This window comes from Mastomys coucha, unplaced genomic scaffold (genome assembly GCF_008632895.1).
Source record: "Mastomys coucha isolate ucsf_1 unplaced genomic scaffold, UCSF_Mcou_1 pScaffold21, whole genome shotgun sequence".
Classification (NCBI taxonomy): domain Eukaryota; kingdom Metazoa; phylum Chordata; class Mammalia; order Rodentia; family Muridae; genus Mastomys; species Mastomys coucha.
Window position 1 is genome coordinate 92,013,563 of NW_022196904.1, and position 21,947 is coordinate 92,035,509.

The window sequence follows — 21,947 nt, forward strand, 5'->3', positions numbered from 1 at the left end:
AACTTCTTGAGTTCTTTGTATACATTGGATATTAGCCCTCTATCAGATATAGGATTGGTAAAGATCTTTTCCCAATTTGTTGGTTGCCGTTTTGTCCTATTGACAGTGTCTTTTGCCTTACAGAAGCTTTGCAACTTTATGAGGTCCCATATGTCAATTCTTGATCTTAGAGCATAAGGTATTGGTGTTCTCTTCAGGAAAATTTCTCCTGTGTCTATGTGCTTGAGACTCTTCCCTTCTTTCTTTTCTATTAGTTTCAGTGTATCTGGTTTCCTTGAGCCACTTGGACTTGAGCTTTGTACAAGGAGATAGGGATGGATCGATTTGTATTCTTCTACATGCTAACCACCAGTTGAACCAGCACCATTTGTTGAAAATGCTGTTTTTTCCCCACTTTATGGTTTTAGCTCCTTTGTCAAAGATCAAATGACCATAGGTGTGTGGGTTCATTTCTGTGTCTTCAATTCTGTTCCATTGATCTACCCGCTTATCACTGTACCAATAACATGCAGTTTTTATCACAATTGTTCTGTGGTACCACTTAAGGTCCGGGATTGTGATTCCACCAGAGGTTCCTTTATTGTTGAGAATAGTTTTGGCTATCCTGGGTTTTTTGTTATTCCAGATGAATTTGCAAATTACTCTTTATAAGTCTGTGAAGAATTGAGTTGGAATTTTGATGGGGATTGCATTAAATCTGTAGATTGCTTTCGGCAAGATGGCCATTTTTACTATATTAATCCTGCCAATCTATGAGCATGGGCGATCTTTCCATCTTCTGAGATCGTCTTCAATTTCCTTCTTCAGAGACTTGAAGTTCTTGTCAAACAGATCTTTTACTTGCTTAGTTAGAGTCACACCAAGGTATTTTATATTATTTGTAACTATTGTGTCAAAGCTACTTTTACTAGGAAAGTCAGATATATATACATTTCACAAAAATGAAAGCAAGTTTCCAGGGTTTTCTAGGAAAGTCAGCAGCTGCAGCAAGCTGTAAGGAAGATGTGTTTTGAGGTGGCTCCTAACTGGTACTTCAGAGAAAGATAGCAGCAGACAAAGCGCCTTTTGTTTGGCTCACCCCAGGTGGGAGAGCTGCTTCTTAGCTAAGGGCTATGGGAGGAGGTCACAACTGTTCTTAGAAATGGAAATTATTTCTCCTAATTTTGAATCAGAGTTTCTTTATTACCACATGACAAATGAATTTGAAGATGCTTTCTTTTTTTCCATTGTATACCTTTGGCTTTTTTGTCAAAGATCAAGTGTCTGTGTGTGGTTTTATTTCTGGGTCTTCAATTCTATTCCATTGTTAAATCTGTCTGTTTCTGTACCAGTACCAGACATTTTTATTGCTCTGTAGTAGAGCTTGAGGTCAGGGATAGTGATTCTCTCAGAATCACTAAGTGAGTCTATTGATGTTCGGTCAGTCTTTTACAGAACTGGAAGTTTCCATACTGTTTCTTGGAATACTCTGCCTTGTGTTATTATTCTGGGATCCAGCTACATTAGTATCCTTAGAACCCCAGGCTATGTGGATAAATTGTAATTAGAGTCTAAATTATGGAAGTAGAATTGGTTGTATTTAGCTATGGCACAGGTACTAAGTAGCAGCTACAGGAGTGATCTGCTTTGGATGTGTATCTTCTAGCTCCAGAGAATATGCCCAGTTATTTTTATGTCAAGTAGATAAGAATGCCTGCTCAGCACACACAAGTTACAAACTTTGAGCAACTGCATGATTACTACTGTATGATGTAAGTTTGGAGTGTACTGTTATGCAACCTGGATCATCGACCTCTGCTTAAGTTAAATGTTATTTCCCTTGCCCTTGACTTGTTCTTCTTGGTCTGTTGAACAGAATTCAGTTACTTTCTTAGCTTTTTGATTGCTTTGCTTTATCTAGTACACACTTTCATGAAAACAAATATCATTAATATTATTTAACTATCCCTTTGACATTATTGTTTAAAATGTGGGAGTTTGAGGACCAGGAGAAAAAACTCAGTGGTTAAGACTGTGTACTGATTTTGCAGAGGATACGAGCACAGTTCCAAGAACCTACTTTCTGGGGCAGATAAATGCCTGTAACTCCAGCTTCAGAGGATCTGATTACACATTCTGGCCTCTTTGGAAACCACATTCACATATATCTGCACAGAGACACATCTATACACTTTACAAACATGATCTATAAAGTAAATAAATAAAATAAAAATAAAAGGATATTTAATAGGGTACTGGAAAAAGAATTAAAATTATTAAAGGAGTACATGAGTAAGCCACAAAAAGGTATTTGTCTATGTTGTAAAAATGTGTATCTCTTTCTAATAAAGTTACTGAATGTTAAAAATGCTTATGTGGAGTATTGGAGTGAGAGATATGAAGATTTGGGATGATCATTTTAAACTTGAGAAAGAGAGAAAAAGAGAGAGATGATTTTTACTAGTTTTCTTTTCAATCAAAAAAGGATATATTCTTCAGATATATGTTTACTAACTGGTATTAAAATGCATAAGCAGAAAAAGTTTTAAACCATAGTATATACACATGTAAGCATAAACGAACTTTTAAACAGAGACAAGTAAAATGAACAACTATAATGTGGTCATTTGTTATTGTTAGGATAACCATGAAGGTGTAGATGATGGTGCACACTACATACTCTAGCATCAAGAGGGAAAGCCAAGAGATTCTGAGGCCTGATTGGCCTACATAGGCAAACACTGACTAATAAAATTACTAATTAAAATTATTAATAAATTAATAGAACTATTAATAGTTCTATTAGTTTAAAATTTATATCTAAATATGCTAGAAATCTATAGTTGTTAAAATTGTGTACATGTTTTCATTTGATTTTGGATAACCAGTTGGTATGCTCTTCCCTGGAGGAAGCCTTTTTTCCTGCTGTCTGTGTACATATTTACATATATTTGTAACAACTATTAAAGAAAAAGAGGCCATGAATTTGAAAAAGAGTAAGGAGAGATACAAGGGAGGGTTGGGCAGAAGAAAGGAGAAGGCAGTAGAGATGAACTTATATGTTAGGCTCGGAGCCTAGCATGACTACCCTCCAAAAGACCCAACAGGCAGCTGAGTCAGATGCAGATATTTACACCCAACCAATGGACAGAAGCTGGGAAGCCCTGCGGTTGAATTAGGGTAAACGCTGGAAGAAGCTGAGGAAGAAGCAACCCTATAGGAAGACCAGCAGTCTCAACTAACCTGGACCCCTAAGATTGCTCTGATAGTGAGCCACCAGCCAGGCAGCATACACTAGCTAATAGATCCCCAACACATATACAGCAGAGGACTGCTGGGTCTTGACTCAGTGAGAGAAGATGCACCTAACTCTCAAGAGAATGGAGGCTCTAGGGAGTGGGGAGGTCTGGTGGGCTGGGGGTGTGGGGTTGGGGACATTTTGCAGATGGGGGGGTGGGGGCAGGAACTGTGGGATGTGGAACAATCAAAGGGTAGACCAGGAAGGGGATAAAGACTGTATTGTAAAAAAACGATTAAAGAATTTAAAAAGATGAACTTATAATATCAAAACATAAAAGAATAAAAGCATATGTGTGTATACAGGCAGAGTATCCTGGAACAAACCAGAACCACCCAGCAGCTCCAGCAACATTAAGAAAATGAATCAGAACCCCTAGCCCTTCTCTTGGGTAGTGGTTTTTATTTTCTCACAAAGTAAAAAATGTTGAAGAATGATTTTAGAATAGGTAGATATTTTTACATTATTTACTGGTAAATATTTTTAAAAGGACAGACTACAGTCTTCCAATATTCCTTTATGATTCAGTTATCAGTTGTACAATCTGGGTCTCGAGAGCAGCCTGGTGCTAAGGACACTCAGTGTACTGAACATCATAAGACATCTGCTCTGTGTGCTATCTAATGGACACTAAGGATACCCACCATGCTGAACACCATGAGTCATCTATCCTCTGGTCTCTGAATGAGGTAAAATTGATTCCAGGATCCTGAGCATCCTCTGACTGAGGCACTAGGGGGATTCTGCTCATTCCTACTCAACATGGTTCTGGGTATCACGCTTCATCCCAGTTAAACATCCAGTCTATTTAACTACTACACCTTTATTTGCTTTCTTCTTCCTTAGATCAGCTTCTTTTTGAACAAAGTTTCTTCAAAACCTTTTCTCGGATTTGATGGGTTTTCACACAATATACGATGGGATTCATCAGGGGTGGTACCAGGAGGCAACCATCAGCCATGAGGATGTGGGTTAGAGGAGACACATTCTTGGCAAAGCGGTGCAGCATGGCTGCACTCAGCATGGACACATAGAAGAGGAGCACAGCACAAATGCGAGAAAGGCAGGTGTTGAGAGCCTTGCACTGTTCTCTGGGGCTTCCAATCCCCAGAACTGTCTTTAAGATCATTATGTAGGAAAAGATAATGAATACCAAATCCAACATAGTAGAAAGTGCAGCACACAGCCCATAGACAACATTGATTCTATTGTCAGAACAAGCCAGATTCTTGACATCCTGATGAAGACAGTAGGAGTGGGAGAGCAGGTTTCGGTGACAGTACTTCAGTCTTTGGAAGAGAAAGGGCAGTGGAAGGATCAAAAGAACACTCTTGGAAGTCAGAGAGACGCCAATTTTGATAACTCTGGATCTGGTTAGGATTGTGCTGTATTTCAAAGGGCTGTGAATGGCCACATATCGGTCAAATGCCATTACAGACAGCACAGAAGCTTCAGTGACTGTGAACAGGTGGATGAAAAACTCCTGGGCAAAGCATGCAGCTGCATGGATTTCATGAATTCCAAGCAAGATGGTGGATAAAGAAGAGAGGGACAGCCCCAGGTCAGAGATGGAGAGCATGGAAATGAAGAAGTGCATGGGCTTGTGGAGGCTTTGTTCTGTCTGGATAAAAAAGAGGACCATAACATTACCCAGGAAAGAGAGAAGGTACACAAAGGAGAAAGGAATAGACACTCAGATGTGACTCTTCTGTAGTCCAGGGATCCCGATAAGGAAGAATCTAAGAATCTGTGTGTCATTGAGGGGAGACATGCCTCTGGAAGGATACTACCTAGGTGATAACCTTGAAGCAGATAAGGAATTCTTAAACAATGTTAGGACAGAAGAGTATGCAATCCACACTTCTAAGGCCAAGCATCTGTTTCATGTTGCCAATCTATACTGTGAAAACAAGACAAAAACAAATGGGAAGGATGTGGTCGGTGATGTCTTCATCCATTAGCTTGTTTTATTCTGCTACTATCAACTACCTTGGATCTAGTTTCTACCAATTCTCGACAATCCATTGACCTCATGGAAATCTCCTGGGCAAGGCATACAACTATATGAGTTTCACTGATCAAAAGGAAAAATCATTACTATTCCCATGCCCCATTTCTCATGAAAGATCTTAAATCTCACAATTATATTTTACATTAATAAAGACAGTAAGGGGAAACAAAATTTTGGTAGAAAACCAAAAAATTGGTAGGTTAGATTGCATATTCAAAAATTATTTTATACTTCCACATTCATGCTTGTATCTATCAGAATAACAGCTTAAATAGTGGTAGAAATGGAGCTGCAGAATAACACACAGTCTTACAGACAACAAGGATTTTTAAGAACTGGGTACCGTTACCTTATGTATACACAGGATAGTCTGAATTAGATAACATTTCATGAATTTTTCTCAGTAATATCATATAGAACACTAATTAAAACAAATATTTCCTCCTTTGAAATGACTTAACATACATTTCTAAAAACTGCATCCTATTTTCTCTGCACATGTAAATTGGTTTCAGAAAATCACTTCTTTATAGATTGCTTTCCTTTTATTCTGATTAATATCTATCCTCTCTCAGTACTAGAATAACAGCAGAACAATATGACTGTACTGCTAAAGGCCAGAACAGTGGGTGGAGCCTGCTTGTGGTCCCATATTTCCTTATTTAATTATATATAATGTTATATAAAGTGAAATTCATAGTTAAATATCTTGCTATTTATGTCAAATTTCATCCATTGTATAAAACAACAAACAAAACCAAAAACAAAGAAAAACAGATCTGAGATCTGTGTTTCTTTCTAGATTGTTCTGCAGTCCCCAAGACTACAACTCTTTTACTGCTTCTTCAGAATGTGACAATATTTTTCAAAGTCACTCCTTCTGTGGGTTTTTTGTTTTATTTTCATGGTGATCTATATCCCTCTGTAAGTTTATCTTTCTTCTGGTACTTCTTTCTAAGCAATGTGACTTTCTTCTTAACACTCTATTAGTTATAAATAAAATAATCTTATATGGAAAGACTTTGGAAACTGATGTTCATCCTTGTCTTCAAAACTGCATCATCTTTTGGTAAGGTAGGTTCCACTAAGGTTCAATTTGAGTGTACAAGACAAACATCACAAACTATTAGTAGTATTTTAAGTCAAATTATAATATCCTGATAAGTGACTATCAAATTTCTCACTTATGTTCTTATGCAATTGCTTTCTTTTACCTATATATAAGAAAAGCAAGTCTACAAACAAGGTATGATTAATTGTCCAAGGGCTTGTGTCTTCCAATTGAAACCATGTGGCAGCTGATGTATATTCTTCTCACATGTGTTATTTAGATTGGGCATTTCTAGGACATTCGGACTCCTGTTGTCACATGCCCTTTCATTCTCTTTGTTAGTTCTTCAGCATTCTGCTTCAGTGGATCTTCTGATTCATATTTACTAAGGTCACATTTAGTGTAACCTCTCAGAATTTAGATGGAAATGGTGTGCAAATTGTATCAGATAGCTTGAGAAATTTTTCTTACCTTTGAAGAAAGTCAATGTGACATTCTACCATGAAGATAATGGTGTTTTGAAATTGGAAGCAGAGAATTCTTTAACCTTCCACTTTCCACTGGTATATACAGAATAATGAAGCCAAGAAATTTCACTGGGAATGCCTACATGGAAAAAAACCTGTTTGTAGGGTTGCATCAGGCTCCATGCAAATCTGATATGTGACTCCAGAGACTTTAATGAAGAGCTAAATTGGCCATAGGCTTAGACAAAAGAAAATGCTGCTTTTAAGTGCCTGTTGGACATCTGTTTCAAACTTTGCTCCTTAGCTCTTTGTCTTAGCTGTTGTTTTTTCCTAGATATAATTTCCTTGGGTACAAGGAAGCAGGGCAGATAGCTGTTGTCCTGGTTGTTCATTTGTTCATTTGTTTGTGTCCATTTGATACAAGCTAGAGTTATCTGGGAAGAGCAACATCAGCTGAGGAAATGCCTCTGTCAGATTGCTTATAGGCAATTCCTTAGTTTAGTATGATGATTAACGCTTGATGTGGGTGGATCCAGACTATGGGTGTATGGTGGAAGTGCAGTGATACCCCTGGGCCGGTGGTCCTTACTTGTATAAGAAAGTAGTCTGAGAAAGTGATAAGAAGCAATCCAGGGTCCCTGCTTCAGTTTCTGTTTGCAGGTTTCTGCCATGACTTCCCTCGGTGATGGAGTGTGACCAGACATTTGTAAGCAGAAATAAATCCTTTACTATTCAAGTTGCTTTTGGTCATGTGTTTTATCTCAGCAATAAAAACCTTAAATAAGAGCATTGCTTTTAGAGGAACACATTCTTAAAGAGATCAGACCACCGATATTACATGCTAACTTTCTTCCAACTCAAATTATACTCCATTTAAATGCTTATTAAACATTTAGATTTCTTTTTGTGATGTACCTATAAAATATTTGCATTAGTCAGGGTTCTCTAGAGGAACAGAACTTATAGAATTAATATGTGTACATATTCATTATTTATTTCATTATTTGTATATATAATTCTAGTAAATTTTCCATACATAAACATTCATATATATGTAATTTATATATTAGAATGGCTTACCACTGTGATGCAGCTGGTTCAACAGTGGTTGCTTACCAATGGAAGGTTCAAGAACCCAGAAGTTATTTAGCCTCCAAAACTGGATGTCTCAGATGGTTTTTTATCAGAATCCTGAAGAAGTGAGTTCTAATGCCAATGAAGGAATGGACTTGCTAGGTAGAGCAAGAACAAGCAGGCAAAGAGAACAAGGTTCCTTCTTCAATGTTCTTTCTCTCTTTCTCTCTCTCTCTCTCTCTCTCTCTCTATATATATATATATATATATATATATATATATATATATATATATTTGTATATGAATCAAATATATGAGTAAAACAAGGACCAGAAACCACAGAAAGCCAGTTTGGCTTTTCATTGTAAATGATATATTCTTTATTAGTCATATTAACTTCATAATTTGACTTAAGATAGAGAAAGTAGAATGGATACAATTTTACAATGTTTTTTTATGTTTTGCCTATATCTATATCTATATCTAGATAGATAGATAGATAGATAGATAGATAGATAGATAGATAGATACATGTATATATTGTAAACTGGACATCCCTGGGAAGTGGGAACCTCAGGGGAGGAATTGGCTCCATCAGATTGGCCTGTAGGCTCATCTCTGGGATGTTTTCTTGACTGGTCCACTGTGGGTGGTACCATGCTTAGGAAATTGGGCCTGGGCCTTATAAGAAATCTGCTTTTGAGCCTGGAAGCAGGCTAGTAAGCAGAATTCTTCTGCTTGAAGTTTTCTACCTCAAGCTCCTGCCTTGAGATCTGGCTTTGGCTTCCCTTGATGGTACATTCTAACCTCTAAGGTAAAATAATCCTTTTCCTTCACAGATTGCTTTTGGGGATGGTATTCATCACTGAAGTAGAAAGCAAACTAGGGCACTTAGAAATGGGCAGTGTGGTGTTGTTTCCAAGAGAAGAAGAGAGGATCTGTTGGGAGAAGAGTAAGCAGCCTCATAAGTAGGCCCTGGGTAAATAACTGCACTGTTGATTGCTCATCCTGTCCAAGGTTGTCTGGATGTTTGTGTTTTCTCCCAAAACAATAATACATTACTATTACCCTTTCAGTTTCTTACTTAGTCTTATTTCCTCAGTCAATGGAGTAATCAATGATGGATGTGTAGATTTATATTAAAATGACAGAAAAGCCTGAATCAAATATATGAGTAAAACAAGAACCAGAAACCACAGAAAGCCAGCTTGGCTTTTCATTGTAAACGATATATTCTTTATTAGTCATATTAACTTCATAATTTGACTGAAGATAGGGAAAGTAGAATGGGTACCATTTTACAATGTTTTTTTATGTTTTGTCTATAATCCTTTGATGCCTTCCTATCTTCACTAGCACACAAACATCTTCAAGTTCTGACCCCCTCATCAATAATGGCATGGTTTAATGTAATGCACTTTAGTTCAGTGCACAAAGGAATTCTCTTTAAGATGATTAAGATAAATATTTTAGTCAGTTATTTTTAAAGGGGTCATAAGACTACATTTTGGCAAGACTGAGAGTAAGTAATGTTTATGCTGATAAAACAGATAACCACACTATAAGACTTGTTGCTTAAGTATTCTATTCTATGGTTCTAATGGTGGAAGGAATCTATCAGAGTATTTTATTTGTTTGGAAATGATTTATTTTGTTAGAGAAGAAAAAAACAATAAAATATGTGTTTGCTTTAACTATGTTTAAAATAAAATCCTAGTAAGACTGCCATCAATAATGGGAGTATTACTGGTGAAACTGGGAAATTGTTCCTACCTAATTTACACATCCTCTACATCTAAGCTCACTTTTTGTCACTTTACATTGTATGTCATTTCACCATCTGCAGTGTCTTCCCTTCAGTCTTCACATGATCAATGTCCTGTAGAATTTCAAAATGAAAGATACGTAAAATAACAACAAATCTTACCATTCTCTAATATGAAATAAATTCACTGTTATCTCCTGGTAATATGCATTATCATCTTTTCATTTCTTAAATGGAATATTTTCCCGTCTTAGAAATGTCCATTGGTTGCTTTTCAAGGAAATCTGATGGCAGGTTGCCCTTAGGTTCTTTGTAGCCTAGATCAAGGTCATCTGGCTAATTATTTGTTATTTGATCACTATGTTTAAACTCAAGTTTGTTAGCTTCAACAATAGTGACTAGATAGCTTTGTAGGAAGATATGCAATCTTGAATCTGACAACTATAACCTAGTCAACATAGATCTACTCCAGCGTATCAGAAATAATGTTCGCATCCTAGCTCTTGACTTTCTGTCTGCAGGAAGTTCATTAAGTAGGTCCTTACAACTTTAGTCTCTTTAAATGAATAAACAGAGAGGTATGATATATAAAAATCTTATGAATTGTGAGAATAAAAGGAGAATGTGCACTAAAATTCCTATAATATATCTTGGGTGTATTAGAAATTCACAAAGCCAATGCATATATTATTAAAAATCTGTTAATTAGTTACAGGTTGCTAGCTAGTTCTGGACTGACTATCCTTTAATCAATTGGTGTTTTGGAAAGTTTCTCTTGATTTACTTGAGGGTAAAAACGTAGGGGATGATGCTGATGCAATTGGTAGTAAAGGCCGGCAGCAGGCATACAAATATTCTAACATTGTTTCAAATGATTTGCAAGATTTTCAGGCCATACAAACAAGAAAATTAGAATATTTGCTTTAGATTTTAAAGGTCAGTAGCATTCTTGTAATGATTATTTTCCTATTTTTCAAACCTTTGAGTACCTGTGATATCTTGATGATAGAAACAGCACTTAACAAAGTATATCTCATTGTAATTGAAAATTGCAATAGTCTTCAAACTTTTTTCTTAAAAAGTGTTCTTATTTTCACATTAATTAACTAGCAATTATTTACTGGCATATATATTCTGCATCAGAAATATACTGATCATTAGTTTTTTAAGGTCCTTTAACTGTTTTTGTTTGTTTGCCTTAAGTTTTTTATTAATTGATCATTTTATTTATTTACACTTTAAATAATGTCACCCTTCCTTGTCTCCCCTTCACAAATCCCCCATCCCATCTCCCCTCCCCTTTGCATCTAAGAGGGTGCTTTTCCCTCACTCTCACACCTCATCCCTCTAACATCCCTCTCCGCTGTGGCACCAAGTTTCCACAGAACCAAGAGATTCCCCTCCCATTGATGCCAGATAAGGTAATCCTCTGCTACATATGTAGCTAGAGCCGTGGACCCATCCATGTGTACTCTGGCTGGTGGTTTAGTCCCTGGTAGCTCTGGGGAGTCTGGTCAGTTGACATTATTGTTCTTCCAATGGGGTTGCAATCCCCTTCAGCTCCTTCATTCCTTCCCCTAACTCTTCCATTGGGGTCCCTGGGCACAGTCCGATGGTTGGCTGTGAGTATCTGTATCTCTATTAGTCAGATGCTGGCAGAGTTTCTTAGAGGCCAGCTATACAAGGCTTCTATCAGCAATCACTTCTTGGCATCAACCAGAGTGTCAGGGTCTGGTTACTGCAGATGGGTTGGATCCCAAGGTGGGGTGGTCTCTGGATGGCCTTTCCTTCAGTCTCTGCTCCAATTTTTTTCCCTGCATTTCCTTTAGACAGGAAAAATTCTGGTTAAAAAATTTGAGGTGGGTAGGTGGCCCAATCTCTCAACTGAGGGCCATGCCTATCTACTAGATATGGCCTCTACAGGTTCTGTCTGCTGTGTGTTTTAGCTAATATCATCCCTGTTGGATGCTGGGAACCTCTCACTGCCTCCCTGGCATCTGGGACTTGCTAGAAATCCCCCCCCATTTCCTCCCTCCAACTGTTACATATTTCTATTCATTCTCCTCACCCTCTAAACTTTTCTCCTGTCCAAATAGTTCTATCTGACGACCCTACTATACCACTACTGGGCATATACCTAAAAGCTACTCCAACATATAGCAAGGACATGTGATCCACTGATCCACTATGTTTTTAGCAGTCATATTTATAATAGCCAGAATCTGGAAACAACCAGATTTTTCTCAAAAGAAGAATGAATACAGAAAATGTGGTATATATACACAATGGAGTTCTACTCAGTATTAAAAAGATGACTTCATGAATTTTACAGGCAAATGTATGAAACTAAAAAATATCATCCTGAGTGAGGTAACACAGACACACAAGGACACACATGGTATGTACTGACTGATAAGTGGATATTAGCCCAAAAGCACATAATACCCATGAAACAACTCATAGACCATATGAAGCTTATCAAGAAAGAAGACCAAAGTGTGGATGCTTCAATCCTACAAAAAATTACAGGAGGTAGAGGAAGGGAGGGGCCTGGGAGGGAGAAAGGAAAGGGAGGAAAAAAAGGGTCAGGTATAGGAAGTGACATAAGTCATTTAACTGTTTTTTTTGTTTTTTGTTTTTTGTTTTTTGTTTTTTTGTATTTAATGTATTTGTTTTACACATCTGGGTCTTACTCTTTAATATTTTATCTGATGGCTGATATCCTCACAATAGTTGATAAAATGGTGTGACTATGAATAAGTGTGCATAATAACTTTTTACAGCACAAATCAGTCACTGCTGAGTTAGAGTCATAATCGCCTTTACATTTATTTGCAAATATACTAAATTTTTAGTTGTATAATTCATTGAAAAAGTCTTTATTGTATTTGACACTTGGAATAATTTTATCATTGGGTTGAACAGAAAGAAAAGAATGAGAAAGAAGGAGAGAAATTTACCTAGTTCTAACCTCTGTACTGATCCTGAAGACATTTAACACAGAGTGTTATTTCCTTTACTTGATATGTGCAGTGCACCTTTATGATAAGAGTATTTTATTTTCATTGTGACTTTTCAATGTCTACATGTATTCAGATACAGTGATGTAACCCAGGCTTTCAGGGAAGCTGGAATTTCCCACCAGTGATATTTCTCACATAATTTGGTTTGGATCAGATTTCTAATCTGCTGACTCTTTACAGAATATACAATGGGATTCATTAGAGGAGGAATCAGAAGGAAGATATCAGCTATTATGATTCCAATAACTGGAGAAATGTTTTTAGCAAAGCGGTGAAGGGCTGCCAAGGTAATGATGGGCACATAGAAGATGAGCACAGCACAGATATGAGAGATGCAAGTATTAAAGAACTTGAGGCGACCTTTACGGGACGTAATGCCCAGGACAATTTTAAGGATCAGCATGTAAGACACAGAAATGAACACCAAGTATAACAGAGATAAAGTAGCCACGAAAAATCCATAGATAACATTGATTCTGTTGTTGGAACAAGCTACCTTCATAACATCCTGGTGAAGGCAGTAAGAGTGAGATAAGAGACTTTTCTTACAGAATTTCAACCTCTTTAGTATAAAGGGAAATGGCAGAACAACTGCAATACAGAATGTAGCAAATATCAGGCCAGTTTTAAAGACCCTCCTGACTGTAAGGATAGAGGTATATCTCAAAGGGTTGTAGACAGCTATAAAGCGGTCGATGGCCATGATGAAAAGCACTGAGGACTCCATAGCTGAGAATCCATGAATGAAAAACTCTTGAGCAAAACAGGCATCTGAGGAAATCTCTGCGGAGTTGAACAAGAATATTCTCAGCATAGTTGGAAGGGAAGAAACGGACAGTCCTAAGTCAGAAAATGCCAGCATAGAGAGGAAATAATACATAGGCTCGTGCAGAGAGGTCTCTGTCTTTATGAGGAAGAGAATGGTGCAGTTTCCCATGATGGCCACAAGGTACATGAGGCAAATTGGGATGGAGAGCCAAATATGCACATGCTCCAACCCTGGAATCCCAATCAGAATGAAGATGGGGATTTCTATATCAGAGGCATTGCAGACTGACATTACAGGGATACCAGGCCCTCAGGAACTGGATTTCAGAAGAATGCTCCTGCAGTGGCATAAATGAATTGTCTGAAATGAGTACACTTTAGTTTGAGCTAGTACAGATATTGACTTGGTAGACATGTATCTGCAACAACCTAGATCTTTAAAAATAATCAGCAGATAAGATCAGCATCTGGAATTATATTATCAGAATTCAATGAGGTAAATCAAAATATATCTACATAAATAATCAGCAATAGAGAAATAAAATTTCAAATGCTTATCCTGGTCTCAGAGCACAGGCAGCAAAATGTTTCCCAGACTGAATTACCTCTGGTATATTTATTAAAATAACAGTAATACATACTTTGAGATCATGTATATAAATTTAGGATTAGAGAAAGATATTCATTTACTATAATTTCACTTGCAATAATGCAAGAACATTAATACATACTGTTGCTTCAGGAAATGATCTAAGTGAACTCTACAGGGCTCAATTATTTTTCAAGGACTTCTATTTCTAAGTAATGTAGACTTTTTCCTTTTAATATGAGGGGAAACCTAGGACATATGTTGCAGAGTTGAGATACAACCTTATTTTTCTTGGAGTACTGTGCTTGTTTCCATTTTCATTCTGTCTGCATGTAAACAACCCAGGCTGATTCTCAAATCACCCCATGATTAAACCCACTGAAGAGAGCAGCGCACTTCAATGTTCAGTCATCACAGATTCTACATTTGCTTCCCTGCTCCAGATTCATAGCATCCCATAAAAACACACATTATATGCACTAGGAGTGAGGGAATGAAGTCATATTCTCAGTTTGGTAGCCTCTGTGTTTAAATAAAATGACTGAGTAGCATTTGCACAAAACCTATGTCACAGGTTATTCAAATGCCATGAGTTGGTAGCCATATTTTCATTTTCATCATAGAGTTGCTTTCTTATTTATCGAGAGATAGAAATTGGGAGGCAAAGACCTAAAGTTAATGAGAAGCATGCTAAGTGACCACAAGCTACTGAGCCCAGGAACTCTTATTTGTTCTCCTTGCTTTCTCACCAAAGCAAGCTTATCCAAATTTTTTTCCTTATCCAAATTCTAAATAATTTATTAACATTTCCTTATCCAAATTCTAAATAATTTATTAACATGTAAGTCAGTGATACCCCTTTATTCTTTAGCAGTTTTGTCTCAAGACTGTTCCACATACCTGGATTTGATTTTCTTTCTGTGCTTCTCAAAGACTTTGGGGTAGTTCTTAGTTGATTTCCATGAGTTCATAAAACTCTGGGCTTATAGCAGACATTTAAAAAATGCTATTAGAATTTTGAAAAGACCGAGGTTCTGGCCTTTAGGCCAACAACTTTGAAACCTGGGGTGTTTGCTTGAGGAAACAAAGAAAAATTGGAACTGTGTCTGTGAGGAAGCTAACTAGTAAGTTGGTAGGTAGGGGAACACAGAGAGAAGGGGCTGACTAGACTACTTGAGCTTCAGTGAGGAGCAAAGACAGGAGTTTATCCTTTCTTCAGTGTTTAGTCATGCCTCCCCAAGGATTCCCAATTAGTCCACAGAGCTTTGGCGATTCTAACTTGGTAGAGCATACTTAGAGAAAATGAAACTACCATTAGGTAAACCCTAAGATGACCCCAGAACCATATCCCTGGAAATAGTTAACTATCAATAGACAGAACCTATCAGCTCTGACTCACTATTCCCTACTCTTCCAGGATCTCAGTGTGCCATGTAATATCACACAAACAGCCTCTAGATGTACAATTATGTCTTTTTTCTAATTTAATTTTTCTTATTTATATCCGAAATGTCCCCCTCCTAACCCCCTCTCCAAGGGTTTCACCCCCAATTTTCCCTTCCCTTCTGGTGCCCTCCTGGAATCCCCTCATCCTAGTACAGCAAGTCTCTGCAAGATTAGGCACATCCTCTCTGACTGAGGCCATACAAGGCAGCCTTCTGGGGCACATAGCCAGGGGGGTCTCCAACCAGTCCATGTATGCTCTTTAGTTGGTAATTAAGTCTTTTAGAGCTTCCAGTGGTCCAGATTAATTGATACTTTTGGTCTTCCTGTGGGCTTACCATCGCCTTCAATCCTTCCCCTAATTCTTCCATAGGGGTCCCAGCCCTCTGTCAAATGTTTCCTTGTAGGTATGTGCCTCTCTCTCTGTCAACTGCTGGGTAAAGTATCTCAAAGGACAGATTCTTCTTATCATAACTTATAATGAGGCATAAACATACAACATGTTTTACCTCTTTAGTTTTGTCTACCATATACAAAAGTAAATAGCTAGAAGTAAATAAAATTAAAGTAATACTGCGTGAAATATATGCTTATCTAGATTATCAGCAAATCTCTTTATTTGACAGCACAATTTGGAGGTTGTAAGACACCTAAAATCATTTGGTAACCATTTTATTCATGTGAGTAATAACAATAAACATAGCCGTGATTTCTGGTAATTGTCTATCTTCTGCTTTTATTGTGCATACGAGTTAGGAAAGCATAACAAAACAAAACCAGTTACACTCATTGGGGTTTTGTTTGGTATCAAGTGTGGTGTGCATGTTTAGTATTAGGCAATAATTAGTATTAAGAAATCATTATTTTTTTTTACTGTTTTTTATTAGATATTTTCTTTATTACATTTTAAATGATATCTCCATTCCCTGTTTCTACTCTGAAAAAAGAAAAAAAACACCTGTTTCCTCACCCTTACCCCTGCTCACCAACCCACCCCCTTCTGCTTCCTGGCCCTAGCATTCCCCTACACTGGGGCATAAATCCTTCACAGGGCCAAGGGCCCCTCCTCCCACTGATGACCAACTGGGCCATCCTGTGCTACATACACAGCTAGGGCCATGCATCCCACCATGTGTACTCTTTGGTTGGTGGCTTAGTCCCTGGGAGCTCTGAGGATACTAGTTAGTTCATATTGTTGTTCCTCCTAAGGGGATATAAACCCTTTAGCTCCTTGGGTCTTTTCTCTAGCTCTTTCACTGCTCAATCCAATGGATGGCTGTGAGCCTCTACTTCTGTATTAGTCAGGCACTGTCAGAGCCTCTCAGGAGACAGCTATATCAGGCTTCTGTCAGCCAGCACTGCATAGCATCCACAATAGTGTCTGGGTTTGGTGATTATATATAGGAAGGATTCCCAGGTGGAGCAATCTCTGGATAGTCCTTCCTTCAGTCTCTGCTCCATAGGTTGTCTCTACAACTCCTTCCATGGGTATTTTGTTCCCCCTTCTAAGAAGGATTGAAGTATCCACACTTTGGTCTTCCTTCTTCTTGAGTTTCTTGTGGTTTGTGGGTTGCACTTTGTGTATTCTGAGCTTCTGGACTAATATCCACTTATCAGTGAGTGCATACCAGGTATGTTCTTTTGTGATTGGGTTACTTCACTCAGGATGATATCCTCCAGATCCATCCATTTCCCTAAGAATTTCATAAATTCATTGTTTTTTAATAGCTGAGTAGTACTCCATTGTGTAGATGTAGGACATTTTCTGTATCCATTCTTCTGTTGAGAGACATCTGGGTTGTTTCCAGTTTCTGGCTATTATAAATAAGGCTGCTATGAACATGGTGGAGCATGTGTTCTTATTACACCTTGGAGCATCTTCTGGGTATGTGCCCAGGAGTGGTATAGCTGGGTCCTCAGGTAATACTATGCCAAATTTCCTGAGGAACCGCCAAACTGATTTCCAGAGTGGTGGTACCAGCTTGCAATCCCACCAGCAATGAAGGAGTGTTCCTCTTTCTCTACAGCCTCACTAGTATCTACTGTCACCTGAGTTTTTTCTTAGTCATTCTGACTGGTGTGAGGTGGAATCTCAGGGTTGTTTTGATTTGGATTTCCCTGATTTCTAAGGATGTTGAACATTTCTTTAGGTGCTTCTCAGCCATTCGGTATTCCTCACTTGAGAATTCTTTGTTTAGCTCTGTACTCCATTTTTTACTAGGGTTATTTGTTTCTCTTTAGTTTAACTTCTTGAGTTCATTGTGTATATTGGATATTAGCTCTCTATCAGATATAGGGTTTGTAAAAATCTTTTTCCAATCTGTTGGTTGCCATTTTGTCCTATAGACAGTGTCCTTTGCCTTAAAGAAGCTTTGTAATTTTATGACATCACATTTGTCAATTCTTTTTTTTTTAATTAGATGTTCATTTCTGGTTCTTCAATTCTGTTCCATTGATCTTCCTGCCTGTCACTGTACCAATACCATGCAGTTTTTGTCACAATTGCTCTGTAGTACAGCTTAAGGTCTGGGATGGTGATTCCATCAGAGGTTCTTTTATTGTTGAGAATAGTTTTTGCTATCCTAGGTTTTTTTTATTCCAGATGAATTTGCAAATTTCTCTTTCCAAGTCTGTGAAGAATTGAGTTGGAATTTTGATGGGGATTGCATTGAATCTGAAGATTGCTTTCAGCAAGATGGCCATTTTTACTATATTAATCCTGCCAATCCATGAGCATGGGAGATCTATCCATCTTCTCAGATCTTCTTAAATTTCCTTCTTCAGAGACTTGAAGCTCTTGTCATACAGATCTATTACTTGCTTAGTTAGAGTCCACTTTATCTTCTTTCATTTACTATTGAATGTCCTAATTGTCTCTCTTCTGTTTCCTATTGCTACTTCTATTTTGGTCTTTAGATAAACTTAAGTCTTTTTAGCTTGCAATTCTGGATTTCCATTTCTTCTTTGTCTTTGTCTCCACATTTTCCCTTGTATTTGACTTCTTGCTACCTTTGGTTTAACCCTCAGCTGGGATGAGTTAATTCTGCACTAATTTCAGATGCTTTAATTTCAGGAGACTTGAGGCTTCAGTTATTCCTCTATCTATACAAATACTTCTCATTTCTCCTGCTTTGGAATACAAGGGAATGTTTCAGACTCTGATAGATCCCAAGAGGGGAAATGCTGTATGCAACATTACTGTAGATAGAGCATAGAACCTGAGTCCTTGGAATACATTCCTACTGCCATCTGTGGCTCCTAGTCCTTCCTTAACATGCAATAGGTATTATTATTATTATTATTATTATTATTATTATTATTATTATTACTATTAGTATTACCCTAAGAGGAGTTCATAATATGTTTATTTTTTTACTTTTGAACTTATATTTTATAAATTTCTTTGAAATATAATTACATAATTTCTTTCTTCATCTCTTCTTTCCAACCATTTCCTCATTCATTCACAAACTTTTGGCCTATTTTTCTTTAATTATTACTGTTGTGTTTCTAGGTATACAAACTAAATGAATATATAAATATAACATGCTGAGTGAATTTATTATGTATATATTTTAGGGATGACCACTTGGTATTGGATAGTGAATTATGGTCCCCATCCCTAGGGAGGAATACTTTTCATCCACTAAGCACTCATTGTCTATCTTTTCTCATCTCAGTCTGAAGTCTTGGTATAAATACAGGTCTTCATCTAGAGGTCTGCACTGGGATGCCAATAGGTGTTGATCATTCTTCAGTTCTTGTTTGGGGAAACATATTTTTGAGATTCATAGTAGGTTTCCCATCTTATCTAGAATACATAATCTTGCAGAAGAATTCCTGGTCTTCTGGCTGTGATAAAGAATCGAGATACACACACTCACATACACACAAAAATGGACTTATAAAGTTGTATCTCTCTGTTTCTCTCTCCCTCTCACCTTCTCTCTCTCTCTCTCTCTCTCTCTCTCTCTCTCTGTATGTGTGTGTAAAACAAATATAATAAAAGAAATGGACCATCAATTTGAGAGTGGTGGGGGAATGGGAGAGTCTCAAGTGAGTCTGAGAGAGACTGAAGGGAGGAAGGACAGTAATACTATTCAAGGGGAATGCCAGGACCAGGAAGCTGGAGTGGGTAGATTGGTGAGCAGGGGGAGGTGGGAAGGGTACGGGAAAACAGGAAAGGGGAAAATATTTGAGATGTAAATAAATAAAATATCGAATAAAAATGTTTTTACAAAACAGAAAAGAAGCTCATAGAATTAGAAGAATGTACTATAAACATTTATATTTATGTAAGTTAGAAAATCTTGTGGGTGGGGGAGTACCCTCATAGAAGTAGGGGGGACGGAGGGTGGGATAAGGGGTTTGCTGGAGGGGAAACTATGAAGGGGGATAACATTTGAAATGTAAATAAATAAAATAACCAATAAAAAAGAAAACCTAATGAAAAAAAAATTTAAAAAACTTCAAACCATGGTGGTGAAGTCCAGTGTTGGGTATTCTTGCTGACCATGTATTTACAAGTAAAGTATAAAGAACAATGACTCATCTTCATCTTCATGGTACTTATTTCACATCATGAGCTTTCATCACATTCTTGTTCTTCTAGTTCCTTTATTAGATGAATTGATATCCAAATTTTTTAAAAATGGTTTTATTCAAAATAAAAGAAAATTTAAATGCTCATATAAAATGATAGAGATATTGAAGATGTCCTTGAAATGAAAATATCCAATTTATAAGATACACATTGTTAAGAGAAAACAGTTTTTAATCTTTGAACATAATAAAACATTATCCATTCACTTGTGTGTGTGTGGGCTTGTGTGGGTTTGTGTGTTTGCAATGATAATGACTTTGTCACCTTATCTAATCAAAATACACATAAATATAGAAGCACTCTAATGCATATATTTTATAATTATCTAATTTCAGTTACTTTTTATTTGTTAAGTTTTTATAATCTGCACCATTGTCTATTGTTTTAATGAAAAATATCTTATACTTTAACTTGCATCAACTACAAAGACTCTCTCTTTTGGACATAATACACTTGCAATTTGTCCATGCCATTCTGTTGTATACAATAGAAACTACTGCATTATACTGCAGCATTCCATTTTCTAGATATGCCAAAATAATTATTCTGTATTTACTTTTTTATTTTTAAGTTCTTTGATTTAATTACTTTTAAATTACTTTTAATTACGTCTAGTCATTACCCCCTTCCTAGTCTGCTCTCTCACAGTTCCACATCCCATTCCTCCCCTCCCCTGTCTCCAAGAGGATGTTCCCACCTCCGAACCCAATACCTATCTCATCCTACCCCACCCTACTGCACCACTGCCAGGCCTCCTCTTTCTAGTGTTAGGGGCATTTTGTCTCACTGAGGCCTGACCAGGCAGTCCTCTGCTGTATGTGTCAGGGGCCTCAGACCAGCTAGTGCATGCTTCCTGTTTGGTGGCTCAGTGTCTGAGAGATCTCAGGGTTCCAAATTAATTGAGACTGCTGGTCTTCCTATGGGGTCACCCCTGTCCTCAGCTTCTTCCAGCCTTTCCCTAATTCAACCACAGAGATCTCTGACTTCAGTCCATTGGTTGGTGTGGGCTCTTGCCCCCTTTGCCTCAAGAGTCAAAAGCGAAATGAAACTGCCCTCAGATCCAGGACTGTGGATGCCTCCTGTGGAGAGAATGCCTGACTACCTCAGATCAAAGACTTTCGCCCTTGCCTTTGAAGTACCTTTTCCTCTGGTCTGGTGTTGATGTTAAATGGCTTGGTATCTGGTTGCCTTTGGTTTCAATATTGCCTCTGGTTATTTAAACTGAGTGATCCAGTAAATACACACACTTCTCTCGATGCAGCTACCTGGTTTCTGTGTCCTTTCTTTCTCTCTTACCCGCTTGTGTTTTCTGGTACTCAATTATTCTCCGTCCGAGAGCACCCAACAGTAGTGAGGGTCCACCAGCCGGTCTCACTACAGGTTGGGTGTAAGTATCTACATCTGTCTTAGTCACCTGCTTGTTTGGGCCTCTCAGAGGATAGCCATGCTAGGCTCCTTTCTGTAAGCACACCATGGCATCAGTAATCATAGTGTCAGTCCTTGGAACCTCCCCTTGAGATGGATCCCAAGTTTGGTCAGTCACTGGACCTCCTTTCCTTCAGTCTCTTTTCTGTTTTTGTCCCTGCAGCTCTTTTAGACAGCGATAATTCTGGGCCAGTAGTTTTGTCTGTGGGATGGCAACCGCATCCCTCAACTTGATGCCCCGTGATTCTACTTGAGGTGGACTCTACAAGTTCCCTCTGCCCACTACTGGACACTCCTCCCCTTGATTCCTCCCCTTGATTCCTGAGAGTAAAAATAATTTTTAAGACAAGGCAAACACCTCATATTGTGCCTGGACAATTCAACCCAGTAGGAGGAAAAGAGTCTGTAGAACAGATGATGAGTCTGAAATACATCCTCTCCCACTGTTAGG

The 21,947-nt window shown here is 37.8% G+C and overlaps 1 protein-coding gene and 1 pseudogene across 1 annotated transcript; both read right to left on the reverse strand.

Annotated features, from left to right (window-relative positions):
- Positions 1-4,124: 4,124 nt before the first annotated feature.
- LOC116101311 lies at positions 4,125-5,048 on the reverse strand (annotated as a pseudogene).
- A 7,672-nt stretch (positions 5,049-12,720) lies between these two features.
- On the reverse strand, positions 12,721-13,728 carry LOC116100695 (olfactory receptor 51A7-like). Its single transcript, XM_031384429.1, has one exon. The coding sequence runs from the start codon at positions 13,726-13,728 to the stop codon at positions 12,721-12,723; it is 1,008 nt and encodes a 335-aa protein (XP_031240289.1).
- Between the last annotated feature and the right edge of the window lie 8,219 nt (positions 13,729-21,947).

Coding starts and splice junctions, on each gene's coding strand:
- LOC116100695 (XM_031384429.1), bottom strand. CDS start 13,728: ATGTCAGTCTGCAATGCCTCTGATATAGAAATCCCCATCTTCATTCTG.